This window comes from Vombatus ursinus, unplaced genomic scaffold, assembly GCF_900497805.2.
Source record: "Vombatus ursinus unplaced genomic scaffold, bare-nosed wombat genome assembly UNPS02005459.1, whole genome shotgun sequence".
NCBI lineage: Eukaryota > Metazoa > Chordata > Mammalia > Diprotodontia > Vombatidae > Vombatus > Vombatus ursinus.
Window position 1 is genome coordinate 9,281,487 of NW_020945237.1, and position 20,273 is coordinate 9,301,759.

General features: G+C 39.5%; 1 protein-coding gene across 1 annotated transcript in view; it reads left to right on the plus strand.

Annotated features, from left to right (window-relative positions):
* The first annotated feature begins 11,476 nt into the window (after positions 1-11,476).
* Positions 11,477-20,273, plus strand: part of MRC1 (mannose receptor C-type 1) — a 127,947-nt gene continuing 119,150 nt past the window's right edge. The window contains exon 1 of the mRNA XM_027847954.1: positions 11,477-11,696. Coding sequence (XP_027703755.1) covers positions 11,636-11,696 — 61 coding nt within the window. The 5' untranslated portion in view covers positions 11,477-11,635. The remainder of the gene's footprint in view (positions 11,697-20,273) is intronic.

Sequence of the window (20,273 nt, forward strand, 5' to 3'; positions counted from 1 at the left end):
TTCTTTCTTTCTTTCTTTCTTTCTTTCTTTCTTTCTTTCTTTCTTTCTTTCTTTCTTTCTTTCTTTCTTTCTTTCTTTCTTTCTTTCTTTCTTTCTTTCTTTCTTTCTTTCTTTCTTTCTTTCCTTCTTTCTTTCCCAATGCTGTAGCTCATGTAGCCAACTATAGCTGGCCCACAGGAGGTGCTTAATAAATGTCTGTTGACTGTTAACTATGAGCTTCCATTCAGTATAATTTGTTTTAACAAACTGTCCATTAAATTTAAGAAGGTAGTAACAAAACTGCCCTGTTTGTGTCCCCTTTGAACAAAGAATATTCTAAACCCAGGAAAGAAGGCAGAGTAGTGAGGTGGAACATCATGCATGGAGAATAGGAAATAGGTTGGTTTGACTGGAATGTGAAGGAGAGCCATGTGGAATCAGCCTGAAAGAAGAGGTTAGAGTCAAAGTGGGAAGTGCTTCATATGCCTAACAGAAAAGCTTGCATTTGATCCTAGAGTCAATAGGTAGTCATTGAAAGTTCTTGATTGGGGCAAGGATGGGGTCAGACTTGTGTTTTAGGAATATCACTATCAAGGGCTGAGGGCAACTTTCATTCCTATTTTTCTCCCTTACAGGAGACGCTAACTCTTTTGGCTTTTGTGCTACATGCATGTGACAATAGCTTAACTTTTGTGTAACCTGTGGTCTCTCTACCACCATCAAAACAGGACCTCAGTGAATGGTCCTAAAAGTATGTCAATATTTCAAGGAATGATTGTGGAGTACTTTTGACTTTTAAATGGTAGGACACTGAAGATGAATTTTGAAACTAGCCTTTCCCTTAAGTAAATAGCATGTTAACCAGAAATATTTGTTCTGTATTTCAGTAATTTTTCTTATTGTTCTTTAATAATCACCCTATGCAGGGACACATGGTTTAACGTTACTGTTTCTCAAACAATTCTTAATTGAGGTGGGTTTTTAAAAAACTGGCCAAAAAAAAAACCCTTATGAAAAAGAAGCTGGACTAAAGGTCGGCATCCAGAAAATGTCTGATCCAAAATGGAACAAGGCTGACAAGTGAGGGAGTAACTGAATGGACAGCATGCATACTCCATTGGTCCCCTCATGATGGCAAGAGAAAATGATAAAGGCCCCAGCATAGCATATTGGATGAATTCTCAGTAGTGAATCTCTGGGAGGATATATACAAGAATTTCACAGGATAGGCATGGATAGGTTGTATGATCTGCATAAGAGAGTACATTCATGTTGATGAGATCATAGATCTATTTGGGTATTTATTTGCTAAATTTAAATTCCCATTTTATACTTAAATGCCTGGCAATAGTGAGTTAAGCCAATATCTGTGATTTTTTTTTTTAGATTCACTATTATCATCAGTAGAAAAACCAAGAAATCAAGACCCTAGGATCAAATTGGGGAGTACAGTTTTGATTTCCCTTAGATATTTTTTCTCTAAGTTGAGGAAGGTAGGTATAGTTTACTGAAAGAGACAATGAGACAGTGATAAAAACCTTTTATCATCTATTAATTCTCCATTTCCAGGTATTAGAACTATGGTCACAATAACTACAGCCATGTATACGTCAGCTTCTTCTGCAGGATTGGCCTGTTGGGGAACATCTGTCAGAAACAGGACATTGTTGGGTGAGCAGCTGGTGATTGTCACAGTTCCCTTGTAATTCTGACTCGGTTTCACATCCAGTCTCAGCAGCAAAATGACCACTGGCAAGCTCAAGAACCTCTCCCTTCGGAGAAGACCCAGAATAGATTCTATATGCACCTTTATTTCTGTTTGTCTATGTTTCAGCATCCCTGGACCATGTCAGTCAAAGAAACTGCATTTTTCCCTCTTGCTTTTGCAAAATAAAGTCAGGCTTTTTGTAGATCGGTGGCATAGGATGCCTTAAGGTATAGAGTGTTATTGTTTTTGTTGATTTTGTTGTTGTTGCTAGTCAGTTAACTAGCATTTGTTACATGCCTACTGTGTGCCAGGCACTGTACAAAGCACTGGGGATACAAAGAAAGGCAAAAACAAAACAAAATTAAAAAAAAACTCAACAGTCCTTGCCCCTGAGGAACTCACAGTCTGATGGAGGAGACAGAATGCAAACAAGTACATGTGAAAGAGTTATACATGGCAAAAGTTAGGGATGGTCTCAGAGAAAGGGACTGAGACTAGAGAGAATGGGGAGGGGCTGCTCACAGAAGTTGGGACTTCATCTGAGACTTGAATGAAGCCAGGAGGGAGAGATGGGGAGGGCAGGGATGGAGCACAGCCCTTGAAAATGCCCAGAGTTGGACTTCTGATGCCAAGATGGTGGAGTGAGGAAGGAACCCTCTGCAGCTCTCCCAAATTCCCCTCCAAACAACTCGAAAAACACCTCAGAACTCATTTGGGAGTAGAGAAGCAGCTTATTAGCCTGGCAGGAAAGGTCTGTCTCACCTGAGTGGGAGGGAAGGGAGGTCCAAGAAGAGCAGCAAGGCTCCAAGCCTGGGGCAATCCACCAGTGATGCTCCACTCTCCCTAGCAAGTGAGCCGTCTGTGCAGTGCAGCAAGGCCCCATCCTAGCAACCCCACTCTCAGCACAAGCCACCAGGGAGGCCTTGATCTCATTGTTGTCCAGTAGTGAAGCCCTGCCCCTGGGGCCTGCCCACAGAGAGACCCTGTTTCTATGGAAACCCAGCAGCAGGGCCACACCCCTGGGGCAGACCAGCAGCTAAACCCCAAACCCAGGGAAGGCCAACAGGGAGCCCCCACCCAGTACAAGCCAGAAGGGTAGCCTAACCCAGTGAAAGAAAGCAGCTAATCCCCAAAGGCCAGTGAAAGCCAACAGTAAGACCCTGAGCCTTAGCACAAAAAGCTTGGGCAGTGCAGGATCACAGCTCAATTCTCACATAAAAACACTAAGTCACAAAAAAGCCTGAAGAAGTGAGCAAAAACAAAACAAAACAAAACAAAAAAGAACTTGACTATAGAAAGTTACCATGGTGACAGGGAGGAATAGGGCATAAATTTAGAAGAGGATAACAGTGTCAAAATGGCTACATGTGAAGCCTCAAAGAAAAATGTAATTTGGTTTCAGGCCTAAAAAAGAATTCCTGGAAGGGCTTAAAAGGATTTTAAAAAAGCAAATTAGAGAAGCAGAAGAAAAATTGGGAAAAGAAATGAGAGTAATACAAGAGAATCATGAAAAATGAGTCATAGCATGGGAAAAGATATTAAAAAATTTACCAAAGAAAATGACTCCCTAAAAAATAGAATTGGCCAAATGGAAAAGGAAGTACAAAAGCTCACTGGAGAAAATAATTCCTTAAAAATTAAAACTGAGCAAGTAAAGCTAATGACTGTATGAGACATCAAGATACAATAAAACAAAATTTAAAAATTGGAATAACAACTGACCTAGAAAATAGATCTAGGTGAGATAGTATAAGAATTATTGGACTACCTGAACACCATGATGGAAAAAAAAAGCCTGTCCAACATCTTTCAAGAAATTATTAAAGAAAACTGCCCTGATATATTAGAACTAGAGAGCAAAATAGAAATTGAAAGAATCCACCCATTATTGCCTGAAAGAGATTCCAAAATGAAAACTCCTAGGAACATCATAACCAAATTCCAGATTTGGCTGAATCAAGGAGATCAAGGAGAAAGTACTGTAAGCAGCCAAAAAGAAACAATCTGAATATTGCAGAACTGCAGTCAGGATTACACAGGATTTGGCAGCTTTCATATTAAAGAACTGGAAGGCCTGGAATATGATATACTGGAGGGCAAAGGAGTTATGATTACAATCAAGAATCATCTACTCAGCAAAATTGAATATAATCTTTCAGGAGGGAAAATGGACATTTAATGAACTAGAAAACTTTTAAGCATTTCTAATTAAAAGACCAGAGCTGAATAAAAATTTTGACCTCCAAATACAAGATTCAAGGGAAACATAAAAAGGTAAAAAAAGAAACAAAAAACAGAAGATATAAGAAATTCAATAAGGTTAAACTGTTTATATTTCTCTATAGCAAGATAATATATGTAACTCTTAAGAACTTTATTACTATAAGAGCAATTAGAAGGAGTATATATAGACAGAGAGTGTGGATGTAAAGTGACTTTGATGGGATGATACCTCAAAAAATAAAATAAAGGGGTGAGAAAGAATATTATGCTGGAAGAAGAAAATGGGGGGGGGAGATTGAATGGGGTAAATTATCCCATATAAAAGAAACAAGAGATATTATAATATAGGAGAAGGTAGTGGTGGGGCAAAGGCAAAAGTTGAATTGCAGGCAAAGCTTAAACCTCACTCTCATCAAAATTGGCTCAAAGAGGGAATAATATATATACTTAGGTGGATACAGAAATCTATCTTACCCTTTAAAGAAGTAAAAAGGGATGAGGATAATAGAAGGGAGAGAGTAGACTGATAAAAGGGAGGGTGGATTGGGGAAGGTGGTGATCAGAAGTAAAACACTCTTAAGGAGGGAAAGGGTGGGAGGTAAGAGAGAGGGGGGATAAACAAGTGAAAAATAGCATGGAGGGAAATAGTTATCATAATTATAAATGTGAATGGGATGAACTCACCCATAAAATGGAATAGATATCAGAATGGATTAAAAACCAGAATTCTACAATATGTTGTTTACAAGCAACACATTTGAAACAGAGAGATACACACAAGATAAAGATAGGAGACTGGAGCAGAATCTATTATGCTTCAGCTGAAGCAAAGAGAGTAGGGGTAGAAATCATGATCTCAGACAAAGCAAAAGCAAAACTAGATCTAATTAAAAGAGATAAAGAAGGTGCTCTAGCCATACCAGATCTTAAACTGTATTATAAAGTGGTAATTATCAAAACAATCTGGTACTGGCCAAGAAATAGAGTGGTGGATCACCAGAATAGATTAGGTACAATTAACATTACAGTAAATGACCATAGTAATACAGTGTATAATAAACCCAAAGATTCAAGCTTTTGGAACAAAAACTCATCATTTGAAAAAAAAACTGCTGGGAAAACTGGAAAACAGTATGGCAGAAACTAGGTATAGGCCAACATCTCACACTGTATACACCTAAAGGGTGATACACCTTAAGTAAAGTAAGAGAACATGGAATAATTTATCTGTCAGATTTATGGATAAGGGAAGAATTTAAGATCAAAGGGGATATGGATAGCATTACAAAGTGTAAAATAGATAATTTAAATTATATAAAATTAAAAGTTTTTACACAAACTAAACCAATGCAACCAAAATTATAAGGAAAACAGAAAACTGGGGGGAAATTTGCAATAAGTATCTCTATAAAGGCTTCATTTCTCAAATATATAGAGAATTGAATCAAATTGATCAAAAATACATGTCATTCCCCAATTGATAAATGGTCAAAGGATATGAATAGGCAGTTTTCAGATAGAAATCAAAGCTATGTGCAGTCACATAAAAATGCTCTAAGTCACTATTGATTAGAGAAATGCAAATTAAAATAGCTCTGAGGTACCACTTTACACCTATCAGATTAGCTAATATGACGAAAAAAGAAATGTTGGATGTTGGAGGGGATGTGGGATGCACTATTGGTGGAATTGTGAACTGATCCAATCATTCTGGAGTGTAATTTGGAACTACACCCAAAGGACTACAAAATTGTGTTATACTCTTTGATCCAGCTATGCCACTGCTAGGTCTATATCCCAAAGACATCCAAAAAAAAGGGAAAAGGACCTAATTAATTTGTATAAAAATACTTATAGCAGCTCTTTTTTGTGATGGTTAAGAATTGGAAATTGAAAGGATGCCCATCAATTGGAGAATGGCTAAACAAACTGTGGTATATGGTTGTGATGGAATGTTATTGTGCTGTAAGGAATGACAAACAGGATGATTTTAGAAAAACCTGGAAAGACTTACATGAACTGATGCATACTGAAGTGAACAGAAGCAGGAGAATGTCATATGCAGTAATAAAATAGCAATATTGTTCGATGAAGAACTGTGAATGACTTAGCTCTTCTCAAAAATACAATGATCCAAGACAATCCCAAAGGACTAATGATGAAGCAAATTATCTGCCTCCAGGGAAAGAACTGATACTGTTTGAATACACACTGAAGTATGTTATTTTTCACTTTCTTTTTTCTTTCATTTGAGTCTTCTTGTACAAAATGACTAATACGGAAAGGTTTTACATGACTGTATGTGTATAACCAGTATCTGATTGCTTACCATCTCAGGGAAGGGGAAGGGGAGGGAGGAATGGAATTAGGAACTCAAAACTTTAAATAAAAACATTTAAAAAATTGAAAGAATGGGAGAACATAAAAAAATGCCCAGCATTGGGAGATAGATTACTGTGTGTGTGTTCAAGGAATATCAAGGATGCCGTTGTCAGTGAACTGCACAATTCATGGAAAGGAGTAAGATGTAAAAAGACTGGCAAGGCAGGAGGATAAGAGATGAAGAAAGGCTTTTTTTTGGGGGGGGGAATCTATCAAGTCATCATCATGACTTGGGTTGGTGTGACGGGGTGTGGAAGCATGTCCTAACCACATTGAAACCTCTTTTATGATAAAGACAATTGGGCAGATCAGATACAGTACCCTCATCTGATACAACATTCTGCACTAGTAGTGCCATGCTTCTCCTGCCCTGAGGAATGAGGTCTATTTCATTCTTTATTTCCTGGCATTTTCATTGGCAAATGGCTGGTTTTCTCAGAAGATTAACATCCTAATGGCTTCCTTCTGTCCTGTGGATCTGGATGTATTATTTTGTGTTCCCTTGGATGTAGGAAAAGAAAATATCCTCCATAAAAGTGATTGAGGTATTTGTACCTCTGCTAGTTGATAATTAGCAGGATGTAGCAGTGGATTCTGCCTGCCTTGAGAGCAGGATCATTCCTCTCCCTATATAGCTTATCAGCCTGCAGGGCTAGTGACTGGTGGGTAGTTGCTGCTATATCACCAAAAGCAATCAATCAGTGAGCCTCAGACAGTTGAGCCAGAAACCTGAAGAGAGATTGAATTTAGCTACATGCAAGAGGGATCCTCCCAGGATATACCAGATGAGAAGCTGCACATCTATCTAAATTTAACAAATTAGCAAGGGACCAGTGCTTCCATTTGTTATTCCTAGACCATGGGTTCTTAATCTGACATCTGTGAATTTCAGCACTCTATCCATTATGTTATATTACCTCTCCAATATAGTCAGAATTAGGGTTAAACTGTGGAGCTCTTATATGGAATTACATCATATTGTATGAATTTCAAAAAGGTGAATGTGATGAGGTGTGTCTACATTATATAAAGGGGCAGCTAGGTGGTGCAGTGGAGTCAGGAAGACTCATGTCTCTGAGTTCAAATCTGGTCTCAGATACTTACTTGCTATGTGACACTGGACAAGTCATTTAACCCTGTTTGCCTCAGTTTCTTCATCTGTAAAATGAGCTGGAGAAGGAAATGGCAAATCACTCTAGTATCTTTGTCAAGAAAACCCCAAATGGGTCACAAAGAGTCAGACACAATTGAAACAATTGAACAACCACAAAAGTTAATACAAAACATTAATCATATTTGAATTCTTAAAGGGATTGGATTACGAGAAATTGTGTGCTAAGCAATGCAACTATGGCCTTCAAATGGGTTGAATGATATTGAAAAAAGAACTGACCTGATTTGTCCTCAATTTCTTGGATGTAGGGTGAAGTTGGAAATGTAGTAGTTATAAGTGCTCTCAGGTTTTAATTATACTTTAAAAATTATTCTTAAAGTTTATTGAAACCTAGGTTTATAAATAACCATTTTATAAAATTTACTTGTAATATATGTAAGCATATGCTCTAAGATAAAAAAAGAAATGCTATTTATATGGGATTGGAGTTCAGGTTGGAGATGAGAACTGGGGATATAGAACTGGGATATAGATCTGCATAAAGATGGTGATTGAATACAGGGAAGTTGATGAGGTCACTATAAGACAGAAGAGAGCTCAGATCAGAACCTTGGCCTATACTGGCAGGAGGCCCAGAACAGATCCTGATTCAGCCAAGGGTCAATCAGACAGGTAGGAGAAAAACCAACTGGGTCACAAAAACCCAGAGAGGAGAAGAAAAGGAGTCAACAATGTCTAATGCTGTGGGTTGAAGCACAGAGTTCTGTGCATATTCTGTGTTTCTCATTGGGAGCTGGGCCAAGTGCCATTTGAATTGGCTTCACTTGGCAGCTATAGTCTCCCAGCTTTGTGCTTAGCTGCAATCCTTGATTAGAGAGTCCTGTTATACTCTTTCAGAACGAGCAAGGACCCTTACCCTAGGCCTTCCTAGATCTGCTTCCATGGGGGCCTTGACTCAGGCTTCCTATCTTCTAGGAAGAAGGTAGGAGAAAAGGACCAGCCCAGCATGATAACTTTTTTGCTTAGTCTTGCCATTCAATAACATCCTAATATGGAGCTAAGTGAAAGACCTCACCCTAACTTGTGGTGACTATCTATATATTTTCCAAATTTTTATCTCTGCAAGTTAGGCCATAAGTAGCAATGGCCATTTGTCCAATAATCATTAAATAACTCTAAAGTTCAAGGTTGTTCATTATTTTAAGCTTCCTGTTGATACATGCAAATGGGGAAACTTTACAGAGGCAAACCTTAGAGGCAAGTTCTTAGTTGCTTCTGCCATTTTGAATCAATTGTTTTGTTGGGCTTATGTTATGCAACCAAGCTACTCAAAGCCTCAAATCCTTTACTAGGCAAAGAGTAATCCATTCAAATATAAAAGGATCTCACCCTTTACTTGGTAGAACTTCACTATGAATGGGACATCTCATCGTTTTGTTATTTGCTTGAAGTCTGAAAGGGATGCACTGGTTACATGAGAATGGGGAGAGAGTTAGGCTTGTTGATCTCTTGTTTTCCCAGAATAGGATGCAAGCCCCCAAAAAACATTTATTAAGCTCCTACTGTGTGTCAGATGCTGCATTAAATGCTGAGGATACACAAAGAGGCAAAAGACAGTCCCTGCCCTCAAGGAGCTTATAATCTAATGGTGGAGACAATATTCAAACAAATATGTGCAAATTGGATAAATAGGAAAAAACTAACAGAGGGAAGGTATGGAAATAAAGAAGAGTTGGGGAAGGCCTGCTATGGGAGGTGGGATTTTAGGTGGATGCTTTATAAATATTTCTTGGATTAGATTGTTGAATTGTTAGGTCATCATTTTCATCTTAGTGTAGGAAAGACTGTGTGTCTATTGTTATTTTTAATGATTTAGATACATTTATTATTTGAAAATCCATTTTGCCATTTAATATTTAAAAAAAAGGAAATAGAGGTTCTTGAGTACAGGTGGAGAATAATTCATTTAAAGATTGTTTCTTCGAAGGTTAAAAGTATCCAGTTAGTTGCATATTGCAGAGCACTATTGCTGAAACCAATCCCTTAATTTTACAGAAAAGGAAACTGAGGCCTATAGAGGCCAGATAACTCATCCCAAGGCCACACAGTAAGTGACATAGCTCATTCCCAAAGCCAGATCTCCTGACAAATCAGCCCAGCAGTTTTCCTACTTTACAGCATTGCTCTTTTCATAGGCAAAATTTTTCAATATCCATTTTTAATATGCCTAAAAAACTTAAAATGCCTAGTTAAAACTTGATAAATGTGAAGTTAGTGAAACAGTGGTTTCTATAGGAAGGAATATTTTTATTCTGCCCTAGTTCATCTCAGAGGTTTTTCTTCAGTCAAGCATTGGCTCTCAAAGAAAGAAACATATGTGTTATGGCCTATCTTTTAAGCCATCTCTTTTTTTTACCTGTCAGCATAAATTTAATTTTGTAATATTCAAAAATCCAAAATGCTGAACAAATCAGAAGCATAGCTTTTTATAGAAGTAGCTTTCATTTCTGGGAAGCAGGAAAGTTTCATAGCATTACTGCAAAGATAAGAGGAAACCTGATAACACATGCACCAAAGCTAAAATACTCATCACTGAAAATGAACAAGATGTCACAAAATTTGATTAGCTTTTTCTTCTTGACTGTATTTCTAACATTTGAAGTGTTAGCCAATTTTCATTATCTGCTTTGAAAAAAAATTGATAATTCATTTTTTTACTTTTATTTTTAAAGGTAGTACAACAAAGTTTTGGGACTCTCATTGTGTTTTATGAAATAACTTTTTTAAGCAAAAAAATTCCTGGCCTCCCATTAGTAGGAGCAGGATGAAGTGAACATATTTTTCATTATCAGAGATGTTTTTTTTTCCTCCCCCACAACAGATGCCTACTTATTTTAAATGTGAAAGGGATTTTTGAGGTTCTACCTGAGTCATCTTTTTTTTTTGTTTGTTTGTTTTTGTTAGGCAGTGGGGTTAAGTGACTTGCCCAGGGTCACACAGCTAATGAGTGTTATGTGTCTGAGGCTGGATTTGAACTCAGGTCCTCCTGACTCCAGGGCCGGTGCTCTATCCACTGCAACACCTAGCTGCCCCTTGAGTGAATGTTAGTTCTAACACTTCTAATAGAGCAGGATTACTTTAGTCAGACTTGATGGCGTGACCTTAGCTTATCTCCAGAGCACACCTGAGTTTGACACCTCAAGGAACTGTCTCCTCCCTGTGCTAAACACTTTAGCTGCACAAGAATGGGGCTTTTGATACCATGACCCTCTGTTTGCCCATCTAGCTCTCTTGATTTCCCCCCTTCTTTATTTTACTTTCTTCCCTGCATTCTCTCTTTCTTCACAATTTCTCTTTTGTTGTTCATCTATATCCCTTATATTCTTTTCTCCTCACTTTTCCACCACCCTTCTCTCTTTCTTGAAACTGTCCCATTAGCTTCTCTCTCTGTCTCTGTCTCTCTGTCTCTGTCTCTCTCTCTGTCTCTGTCTCTGTCTCTCTGTCTCTCTTCTCTCTGTGTCACTCTTTCTTTCTACCACTCTCTGTCTTTCTCTCTCTTTCTTCCTCCCTCATGCTGGTCACATCTTTTCCCTTCTCCTGTCCTCTCCTATTCTTTCCTCTCCTGTCCTCTCCATCTCCTCTCCTTCATCTCTTCTTATTCAATTATTTCCATCTCCCTCCTTTCTTTCTTTCTTCTCCTCTTCTCTTTCACCTCTACCTGCCTTTTGTCCCTACATTTCTATCTTACCACCTCTCCTCTTATCTCTTCCACCTACCTCCTATTCTCTTTTCTCTCTATAACTTTCCTTTCTGAAACCTTCATGCCCTCCTCCCATCTCTCTTTATCTCTCCCCTTATCTTTTCCCCTGCACCTTCCTAATCCTCCTCCTGCATCTGTCTTTCTCTCAGTTTCTCCCTTCTCTTCCTTTGTATCTGTGTTTCTCAGAAGTTAGCTTACAAAGCAAAGTTGTAACTGAATTCCTGTTTTTCCAAACACCCTCATGTGACAGGATATCTCCTTATTGGAGGTTTCCCCTTAATTCACTAGCTCTTTAAAAGTCAGAGCTAACCCGGCAGTTTTTTCTCTGACAGACTGTTCTGAGAAGGGAAGGAGGTGGGGGAAGCATTTGTCACCATCCATCCCATTAAGGTGACTTTGGTTTCAGGACATTTGGTATCTTTTCTTTCTTTTTCCCACTTCATCAGAAGGAAAGAATGAACTATTCACCATGAAGATCTCACTGTTCCTGGTCTTCTTCTCTCTCACTTGTGGTGCTTCTCAGCTGCTAGGTAAGTCTTAAATGGGGGGAGGGGGTCACTGGAGAGAGGGTATCCCAAGGACATCTGTTCTTAGGACATCTTTGAGGGATGAGCTCACAGACTTCTACAATGTCATCATCACAAAGGGCTCATTGCTGACTGGCAGCCAGGTGGAGAGAGAAGACACCCATTGTGAGAGGACTGGCTTCCAGTCTTGACTCTGACACTGGCTAGGGGGCCTGAGTCAAATCATTTAACCTTCTGGAGCTCAGTTTCCTCATCTATAAAATGCCATGGTTGAGCCAGACAAATTCTAAGATCTCTTACATTTCTAAGCCCAGAGATTCATACTGTTTCACTATATTGTCTTAAGGAAATTGGTTTATAAACTTTATAGGACTATGTAAATTCAGGTTATTATAATTTTGTTATATGTTATTAGTTATAAGATTTCAAAATAAGGAAGACAAGGATAAGTAATAGATAAGGAAACAGATACACAGAGAAGTGAATTAACTCTCCAAAGGTCACATTCATATTGAGCAGCAGAGTCAAGACTAGATCCCACATCCTCTGTTTTTCCCATGTTACACATGGGGAAACTGAGACCCACAGAGATTGTGACTTATCCAAGATCACAAAGCCCACACATCTCCCTTCGCTCTACCATCTGACTGCCTCTTTTGATTAGAACTAGGAGAAGGGGGGAAGGGAAGGGGGAAACAGAACTCCGAAGGTTCAAAGAGCTTGCTTGTCCTCGTGGAGCTGAGAACTGAACAGGGAGAGACGAAGGATCAGTGGTGAGAGGGCAAAGCAGAGCCTGTGCTCTGCCTCACATGGGTGGTGCCTCTGGAATGAAGCTTCCCAAGTCAGCCTGGTAGTTGAAGGGCATGAAGGTATCAGTGATCCTTGGCTAAGAGGAACAGCCAGGTGATGAGATGGAGTGGGCACTGGGTCTGGAGTCAGGAACAGCTGAGGGGAAAAGCAGGCCTTCAGACCCAAAACAAAAAGAAGTGAAAGAAGGAGAGGAGCCAGAGCTATCAGGGATCTAGTCCAATTTCCTTGTTGTATATAAGGTGATAATGGACAGTGATGATGGAAGACATTTCTATAACACTTTCACATTTTATACAGCATCCTACAGCACACTATACAAATGTCCTTGATGCCTCACCACAAACCAAGGAGAGAGACATTATCATCCCCACTGTAGTAGAGAGGTTCAATGACTTACGGAACCTGACCACACAGCTAGTGAGTGCCAATGGTAGGATTGGAACCCAGTTCTTCCTGACTCCTAGTTCAGTACCATACCCACTAATAAGGAAACAGACCCAGAGAGGGAAAGCTACTTGCTCAGAGCCACATTGAAAGTAACAGAGAAAGGATTCAAAACCACATCCTCAGTCATTCAATAATCCAATCAGGTAATAAGCTTTGATCAAGTACTTACTATATGCCAGGTTGGGGCAGATTGGTGGCACAGTGGTTAGAGTGACAGGTCTGAATTCAAGAAGACCCATCTTCTTGAGTTCAAATCCAGCCTTGGACACTTACTAGCTGTGTGACCCTGGGCAAGCATATACAAAAAACAACCCAACAACTCTCCAAGTCATTCCCTGCCCTCAAGGAGCTTAAAATCTAAGGCAGGAGACAAGTAAACAACTGGGTACATGCAAGACATATACTGTATACATTGGATATAAATTGAAAGGCACTCGTAGGGGGAAGGTGGTGAAAGGTCTCTTTTAGAAAGTGGGTTTTGAGCTGTCTTGAGTCAGAGGTGAGGACACTGTGGACATGAGGTAAAGTTAATGAAAAGGAACAGAGGGGGGCAGCTAGGTGGCGCAGTGGATAGAGCACCAGCCCTGAAGTCAGGAGGACCTGAGTTCAAATCCGGCCTCAGATCAAACACTTGACACGTACTAGCTGTGTGACCTTGGGCAAGTCACTTAACCCTGATTGCCTCACTAAAAAAAAAAAATGAAAAGGAACAGGGGGATGGAGTGTAGTAGGTGAGGAAGAACAGGAAGAGTGTTGCTGGATTGTAGAGTATGGAGAAAGGACTAAGCTGGAAGAGGACAGGAAAGGGTAGGTGGAGGACTTTCAAAACCAGATTGGATTTTCATATTTGATCCTGGAGGTAATAGTGAGCCAATGGGGCTTATTAAGGGAAGGGCTGTAGAGAGAGGTGGTCCAACCTGCCCTGGAGAACGATCGCTTTGGCAGCTGAGTGAAGGATGGACTGGAATGGGGGTGCTCTTTCCATACTGAGACTGGGTAGTTTTTCTAGAAGGAATATTAAAGACCAACTTAATAACCTTCTAAAAGCATATTAGATGGCTCTTACAAGTGAAATGCTGACCAACTGTTTTCCATTTCCCAGAAGGACATAAATAGAGGAAATGAGCTAAAATTTTATAAGAGAGGTTTATGTTTCATGGAAACAACTTCTCAATAAAAGGAGTGGTGAAAAATAAAAGGGACTACCAATTGGATATTACAATTCATGAGAAAAGTCACAGCCTGTTCATTCTTCTTACCTCCCTGAAGTTAATAGTTGATTTCGGGAAGGGCAGGCAGTTCCTGACTAAGGGTCCTGGGGTTGGGTTGTCCTAGGTCAGCGACTTCCTTGTTCTCTAAAATGTGTGCGAGTGTGGCCCCAGAAATAGCAACTGTTCTTGAGGGAAGAAAGAGGGAGGACTGACTTTCTCTCCTGACCAAAATATGGAACGTGTTTTCTCCTTATTAGCAACCACACCCCCTCTGTCGTGGTATCTGTAAACCCACTGAGCATATTCTCAATTTGATTATCCAAGCTGTCTGTTCCAAAATTAAGTACCTATCAAGTTAAATGCCTATGGGACTTCATTTGCTATCATTCCTAGGAGAGTTTCTAGGAAACGGCTTGAGTTTGGGTGGGTGAATGATCTGGGTTCAATTTCTGACTTTGCTACTTAATAGCTTGGTGGCCATTGGCAGTTTACAAGCTCTCCAAGCTTCAGTTCCTCATCTGTAAAAGGAAGAGGTTGCCCATAGCTCATAAAGCACCCTCAAGCTCTACATCTCTGATCCTATGATCATATCTAGTGACCTTGGCAAGATATTTAACCTCTTTGGGCTGAGCTTCCCTGATCTATCAAATGAGATCGGGTTCAACTAGATGACCTCTGAGCTTAGACCTTTCAGATCTAAATTCTGTAGTCCTAGTTTTCAAGATGACAAATCACCAGCTCTGCCTGCCTTTGAAAGGTGAATTGCTTCCATGCCACTTAAAAACACCCGTATTAATTTGTCATAAGGAAGAGCACAATGAATAGAGTGCTGGATTGGAAGACAGAAAGACCTGAGATCAAATCCTGCCTAAGACATTTATTAGCTATGCGATCATGGTCAAGTCATTTAACTTCTGCCTCAGTTTCCTCATCTGTAAAATGAGGATAATAATAGCACCTGTCTCCCAGAGTTGTTGTGAGGGTTAAATGAAATATTTATAAAATGCTTTGCAAATGTTAAAGTGCTTTTATAAATGCTTTTACTCCTCCTACCACCGCCATTACCATTACCACCACTACCACCAGTATTATCACTACTAATATCACTTACCACCACTACTACCACCACCATCACTACCACCACTTCTACTACTACTACTACCACTACTACCACTACCACTACCAGTATCCCCCCACTACTACTACCACTACCAGCACCACCAGCACCACCAGCACCACCACCACCACCACCACCACTACTACTACTACTACTACTGCTACTATTACTACTACTACTACTCTACTACTACTGCTGCTGCTACTGCTACAGCTACTGCTACTACTACTACTACTATAGAAGCATGGTATGGTGTGGTGTGATGAAGAGAACTCTGGCTTTGGAGTCAGAAGAACTAGGTTTGAATCCTGATTCTAGCACTAGTTCCATGTGCAGTCATGGTCTAGTTACTTATCTCCTCTGAGCTTCGGTTTTCTCTTCTGGAAAATAGAGATGACAACCCTTATACTACCTGCCTCTTACAAGGGAGGTGTTGTGAGAAAATTGCTTTTTAACCTATGAGTGGTACATAAATGCGAGTTATTATTAGCTATTTTTTTAGTCGGTATCTATTGTTAGCAATCTTCTAGAAGGCAGGGACTATTGTGTTTAAACGTGCTTTGTACCTTTTTTTTTTTTTAAACTGAATCTGTGATTTCACGGGTGTCAGGAGCACCCAGTCAGCGGATGGGCAGCTCCTCTTCCAGTTACAATCTGAGAGACTTGCCTGGGGACCTTGAGAATTTAATGACTTGCCAAGGGTCACCCAAACAGTATTTGCCAGAGTCAGTTCTTCAGCTGGAGTGTTCCTGACTCTGAGGCCAGCTTTCTATCTACTACTTCCATTCTCTGTATACTTACTATTAATACCTGCTGATAAAAAATGGTTCAAATTTTCATAATTTAAGAACCAAGACACTAAGAATAGCTGACATTTCTATAGCATTTTCATGATCTCATTTAATCATCATAATAAGCCCTGGAGGTTGGTGCTGTTTATTCTCATTTTATACAGGTGGTAACTGAGGCTCAAGAGAGGTTAAGTCACATGAATGTACAGATAGAAACAATCAAATCCAGGTCTCTTCATAGTCCAATCTTTTCCCCACTATGCTATATTACTTGTTCCTTATTTTTTTTCATAGAAGTTCAGACAATTGTTAACATCTGGAAGTGGAAGGAGTGAACTCAAAGAGCCAATAGGGCTCCGTCAAGAAGTGGTCATGTCAGACTGAACTAATATCCTTTCTTGACAAAGTTATTGGATTAATAGTTTATATTCTCACTAAGGCACTTATCTGCTTATCTGTGCAGGACAAAAACCAAAACAAAATTAAAAACCTATGCACGTTTCATACATGCAGGAACAGCACTGACCTTAGTACAGTAGTGAAGTTGGTAGTATTTTTCTTGGCATCCCCAGTCTCTTCTTTCCATGTAGTTTTCCCTCCTTCATGGTAACCCTCTTCATCACCCCCTCCCCCATTTTCATGTACGCCTGTCCTCCTGCTCTCATCCCCTCAGCAAAACAGGAAAAAATCTATCACTTAGACATGTTGACTGACTGAAAGATGCTTAGTGTGAATGAATGTGTTAATTACTTCATATAGGCTTCTGCATTTTAAGCCTTTTCTGTCTTTCTTGTCTGATTTGGGTTCTCCTAACCTTAATCATTTCCTGTGCTCCAATACTTCCAGATACTTTTTTTTTGCTTTATATTTATTTTAGTTAGTAATTAATTTTACTTACATTCTGTAGTCTCCCCCTTTCGGATATCCTAAGACAATAGTTCTCAAACTTTTTTCTCTGAACCCTTTACTTTACTTAAAATCACGAGGACCATCCTCCTTCAAAGGGCTTTTGTTTATGTGGGTTACGTCTAGAAATATTTACAGTACTATATTAATAATTAAAACATCTAAGTATTATAATGAAAATAGATTTACCATTATGGACCTCCTGACAAGATTTTGTGGACCTCTTTGGGGCTCTAGAGCACACTGACAACCTCTGTTTTAGAACATGTTTCTTGTACCTGCTGTGTTATTTCTGTCTCTGATAGGTAGCTCAAATTTCCAGCAATAAAACATGTTTTTGGAATGGAGCTTCTCCATGAATAGAAGTATTGATGTAGTATATACAATAAATGATACAAGTCCCCTCCACATAAACATTCCATGGCTCACCATCAAGTAAAAAACCAAACTACCTAGCCTAGCAGTCAAAAGCCTTTATGAGCTGACCCCTCATCTATGTTCCCAAGATAATCTTTCACTTCTCCTTGACATGCCAGAGGTACTGATCCTCCCCTCACCTTAACTCATAGATTTTATACTTGTGTGTAATTGAGGCATCATGTAACGTGTGGTGTAGTGACAAGAACATTGGCCTTGGAGTTAGTTGGTTTGAATCCCACCTTCCACGCTCACATTCAGCTGTATAAATGTAGACAAATCATTTAACCTCCCTCAGCCTCAGTTTCTTCATCTGCAAAATGAAATTAGCCATACCTCCAAAGTATAGCTTTCTCTTCATTCATCTCCATGCTTCTAAAGCTTTCCCTGATGTCATTTCAGCTTTTTCTTCTCTCTTCTAGCCCATAAATTCCTCCCAAAATTCTATTGCAAAGCATTCTTCTCTTTTATCTTTCCTTTCTTAGTCAGTTGACTCTTGTGGGGGCCTCTGGCCCCTATTTAGTCTAAGCCACCCATTCCAGTACTTTCATGTCTTTCTAATTAGGTGCCACAAATGAATCAGCTTTTTTCATTCCTTGAAGCGTCCTCTGATTTTTTTTTCTTCTTAAGTGGCAAAGGATTCTACGTATAATAGATTCCAGGAAAGGGCTCACAATTAAAAAGCAGAGGATGGCTACCTGTTGTATTTCATAACATTGCCATATTCTACAAAAAGTATTGAAATGTCCCAATGGGATCTGAACCCTTAGAGGAGTCCCACTAGACCGTGCATATAGATTTCTACACCTTAGGTAAGTTTTGAAAATTGCCCTTTTTCTTGAGTTACTAGGCATAGGAAGTCTTGAATTCATAACGATACAAATACTTCCATAATGTGGAGAGTGGAATTTTCTGGTATTTGAAGAATCACTGTGTTACAATTGGATCATAGATTTAGAGCTAGGAGAGTATTTAGAGGGCATCTTGTCCAACCTGCTCATCTAACAGACGGGAAAACTGAGGCCTAGAGAAGGGAAATACCCTGCCCAAGGTCACAGTGAGTAAATGGTAGTCAGACTCAGAATCAGGTCTCCTAGGCTCCAAGTCTAGAAGTCTTCCTATTGATCTATGCTTTTATATTTTTAATAGTCATATATTCAATGGGAACCTTGCTACAATCTCCCCCTCTCCATCTACTCTGTCCAGATCATATCATATGGACCTTATCTTCTCCCAGCACTGGGTTCCACAGTCATTGTATGAATTCTAAAGGGACAGTATTAATTAAGAGCCATGATTTACCAGATATTATGCTTGAGACTGGGGATATGAATACAGAAGTAAGACAGTTCTTGTCTTTAAGGAGCTTATACCAATTATATTGTTATACCAATGTTAGACATTAGCCTCTTGACTTCCAAAGTGGACCTAGAGATCCTATGACCCTCTCTTCCATCATCTTCCTGGATTATTCTCTACTCCCACGCCCAAGCTGTATACGTTCAAAGGGGATGTGATCTGGAGGGACCCAATGGAAACTGGTGGGCAGGGGGGGAGCAGGGCCAGGATTGCTATGATTGTCAGGTTCATGGTTTTATTATTTGGCGATAATGGGAAAAGTAGGGAATGAATTGGGCAGCTAGGTGCGGAGTGGAGAGAATGTTGGGCCTGAAATCAGGAAGACTCCTCTTCCTGAGTTCAAATCTGACCTCAGACTAGCTGTGTGACCCTGGGCAAGTCACTTATCCCTGTTTGCCTCAGTTTCCTCATCCCATAAAATGATCTGGAGAGAAAATGGCAAATCACTCCAGTATCTTTGCCAAGTAAACCCCAATGGGGTCACGGAAAATCGGACATGCCTGAAATGACTGAACAACAAGAAAGGGAATGAGTTAATTTGACAATTGTGTGTCATATCTCTTAAGTCTTCTAACTCATGACTTTACATTCTGTGCTTCAGCTATTTAAAAAAAAGGTGATCTGCTGAAGCTTGAAGGCCTGTGTTCAAGTCTTTCCTCTGACACAGTGCCTTAAACAACTCTAAGTCTTTAAGTTAAAGGGAACGTGCAGATTTGCACTGATAGAGGAAGTTCTTCACCAGGCACTCCTTAGGCTGATGTCTGGGACCAAAAAAAAAAAAAAGGAGAGAGAATTACTAGGTTCTTGAAATTCTGCCTAAGAGACTCCTCAATTACATCTATAACCCATAAACTGAAAAATTAAATGTGTCTCTTTGATTTTCTCTTTCACACGTAGCAAGGAGTTATTAATGTCATGATTACCTTGCAATTAGTACAGGTGGTGATTTAGAAGTAGCTATGGTGTCTTAGAAAGACTTTGGAGGCAAAGGACCTGGGTTCAAATCTTAGCCCTACCACTTACTAGCTCTGTGACCTTGACTTGTTTTCTCTTGGCCTCAGATTCCTCCTCAGCAAAATAAAGGGACTTGATTATATGACTTCTAAGGACCCTGTGTGACACCTCCATCACACCAGCTCCAAATCTCTGATCCCAACACAAATATAGGCTGTTATTTCAAAGAACAATTAATAGTTGTAATAACAACAAATATTGTCTTTCTTTTTTTAACCGCCCCCCCAAAAACTTTCAATCCATTTTTTTAGGAAAAGAGGAATGTTAAATTGTAAGCATTACTTATTGAAATTTACAAAAGTAGAGCTGCTTTGATTGATGGTAGGAGTACACTGTGTGAATTTCCCATCATTTATGATAATTGCACATTTATTATGAATAAGAATTTAATGGACTGGCAAAGGATTACGAATCACGTTTTTCACAAATATGGGATTTGCCCTATGAGAAGGCCAAGAAGTGAATGAACGATATAAACATAGATAAGTGTGGAACCATATTTGCATTC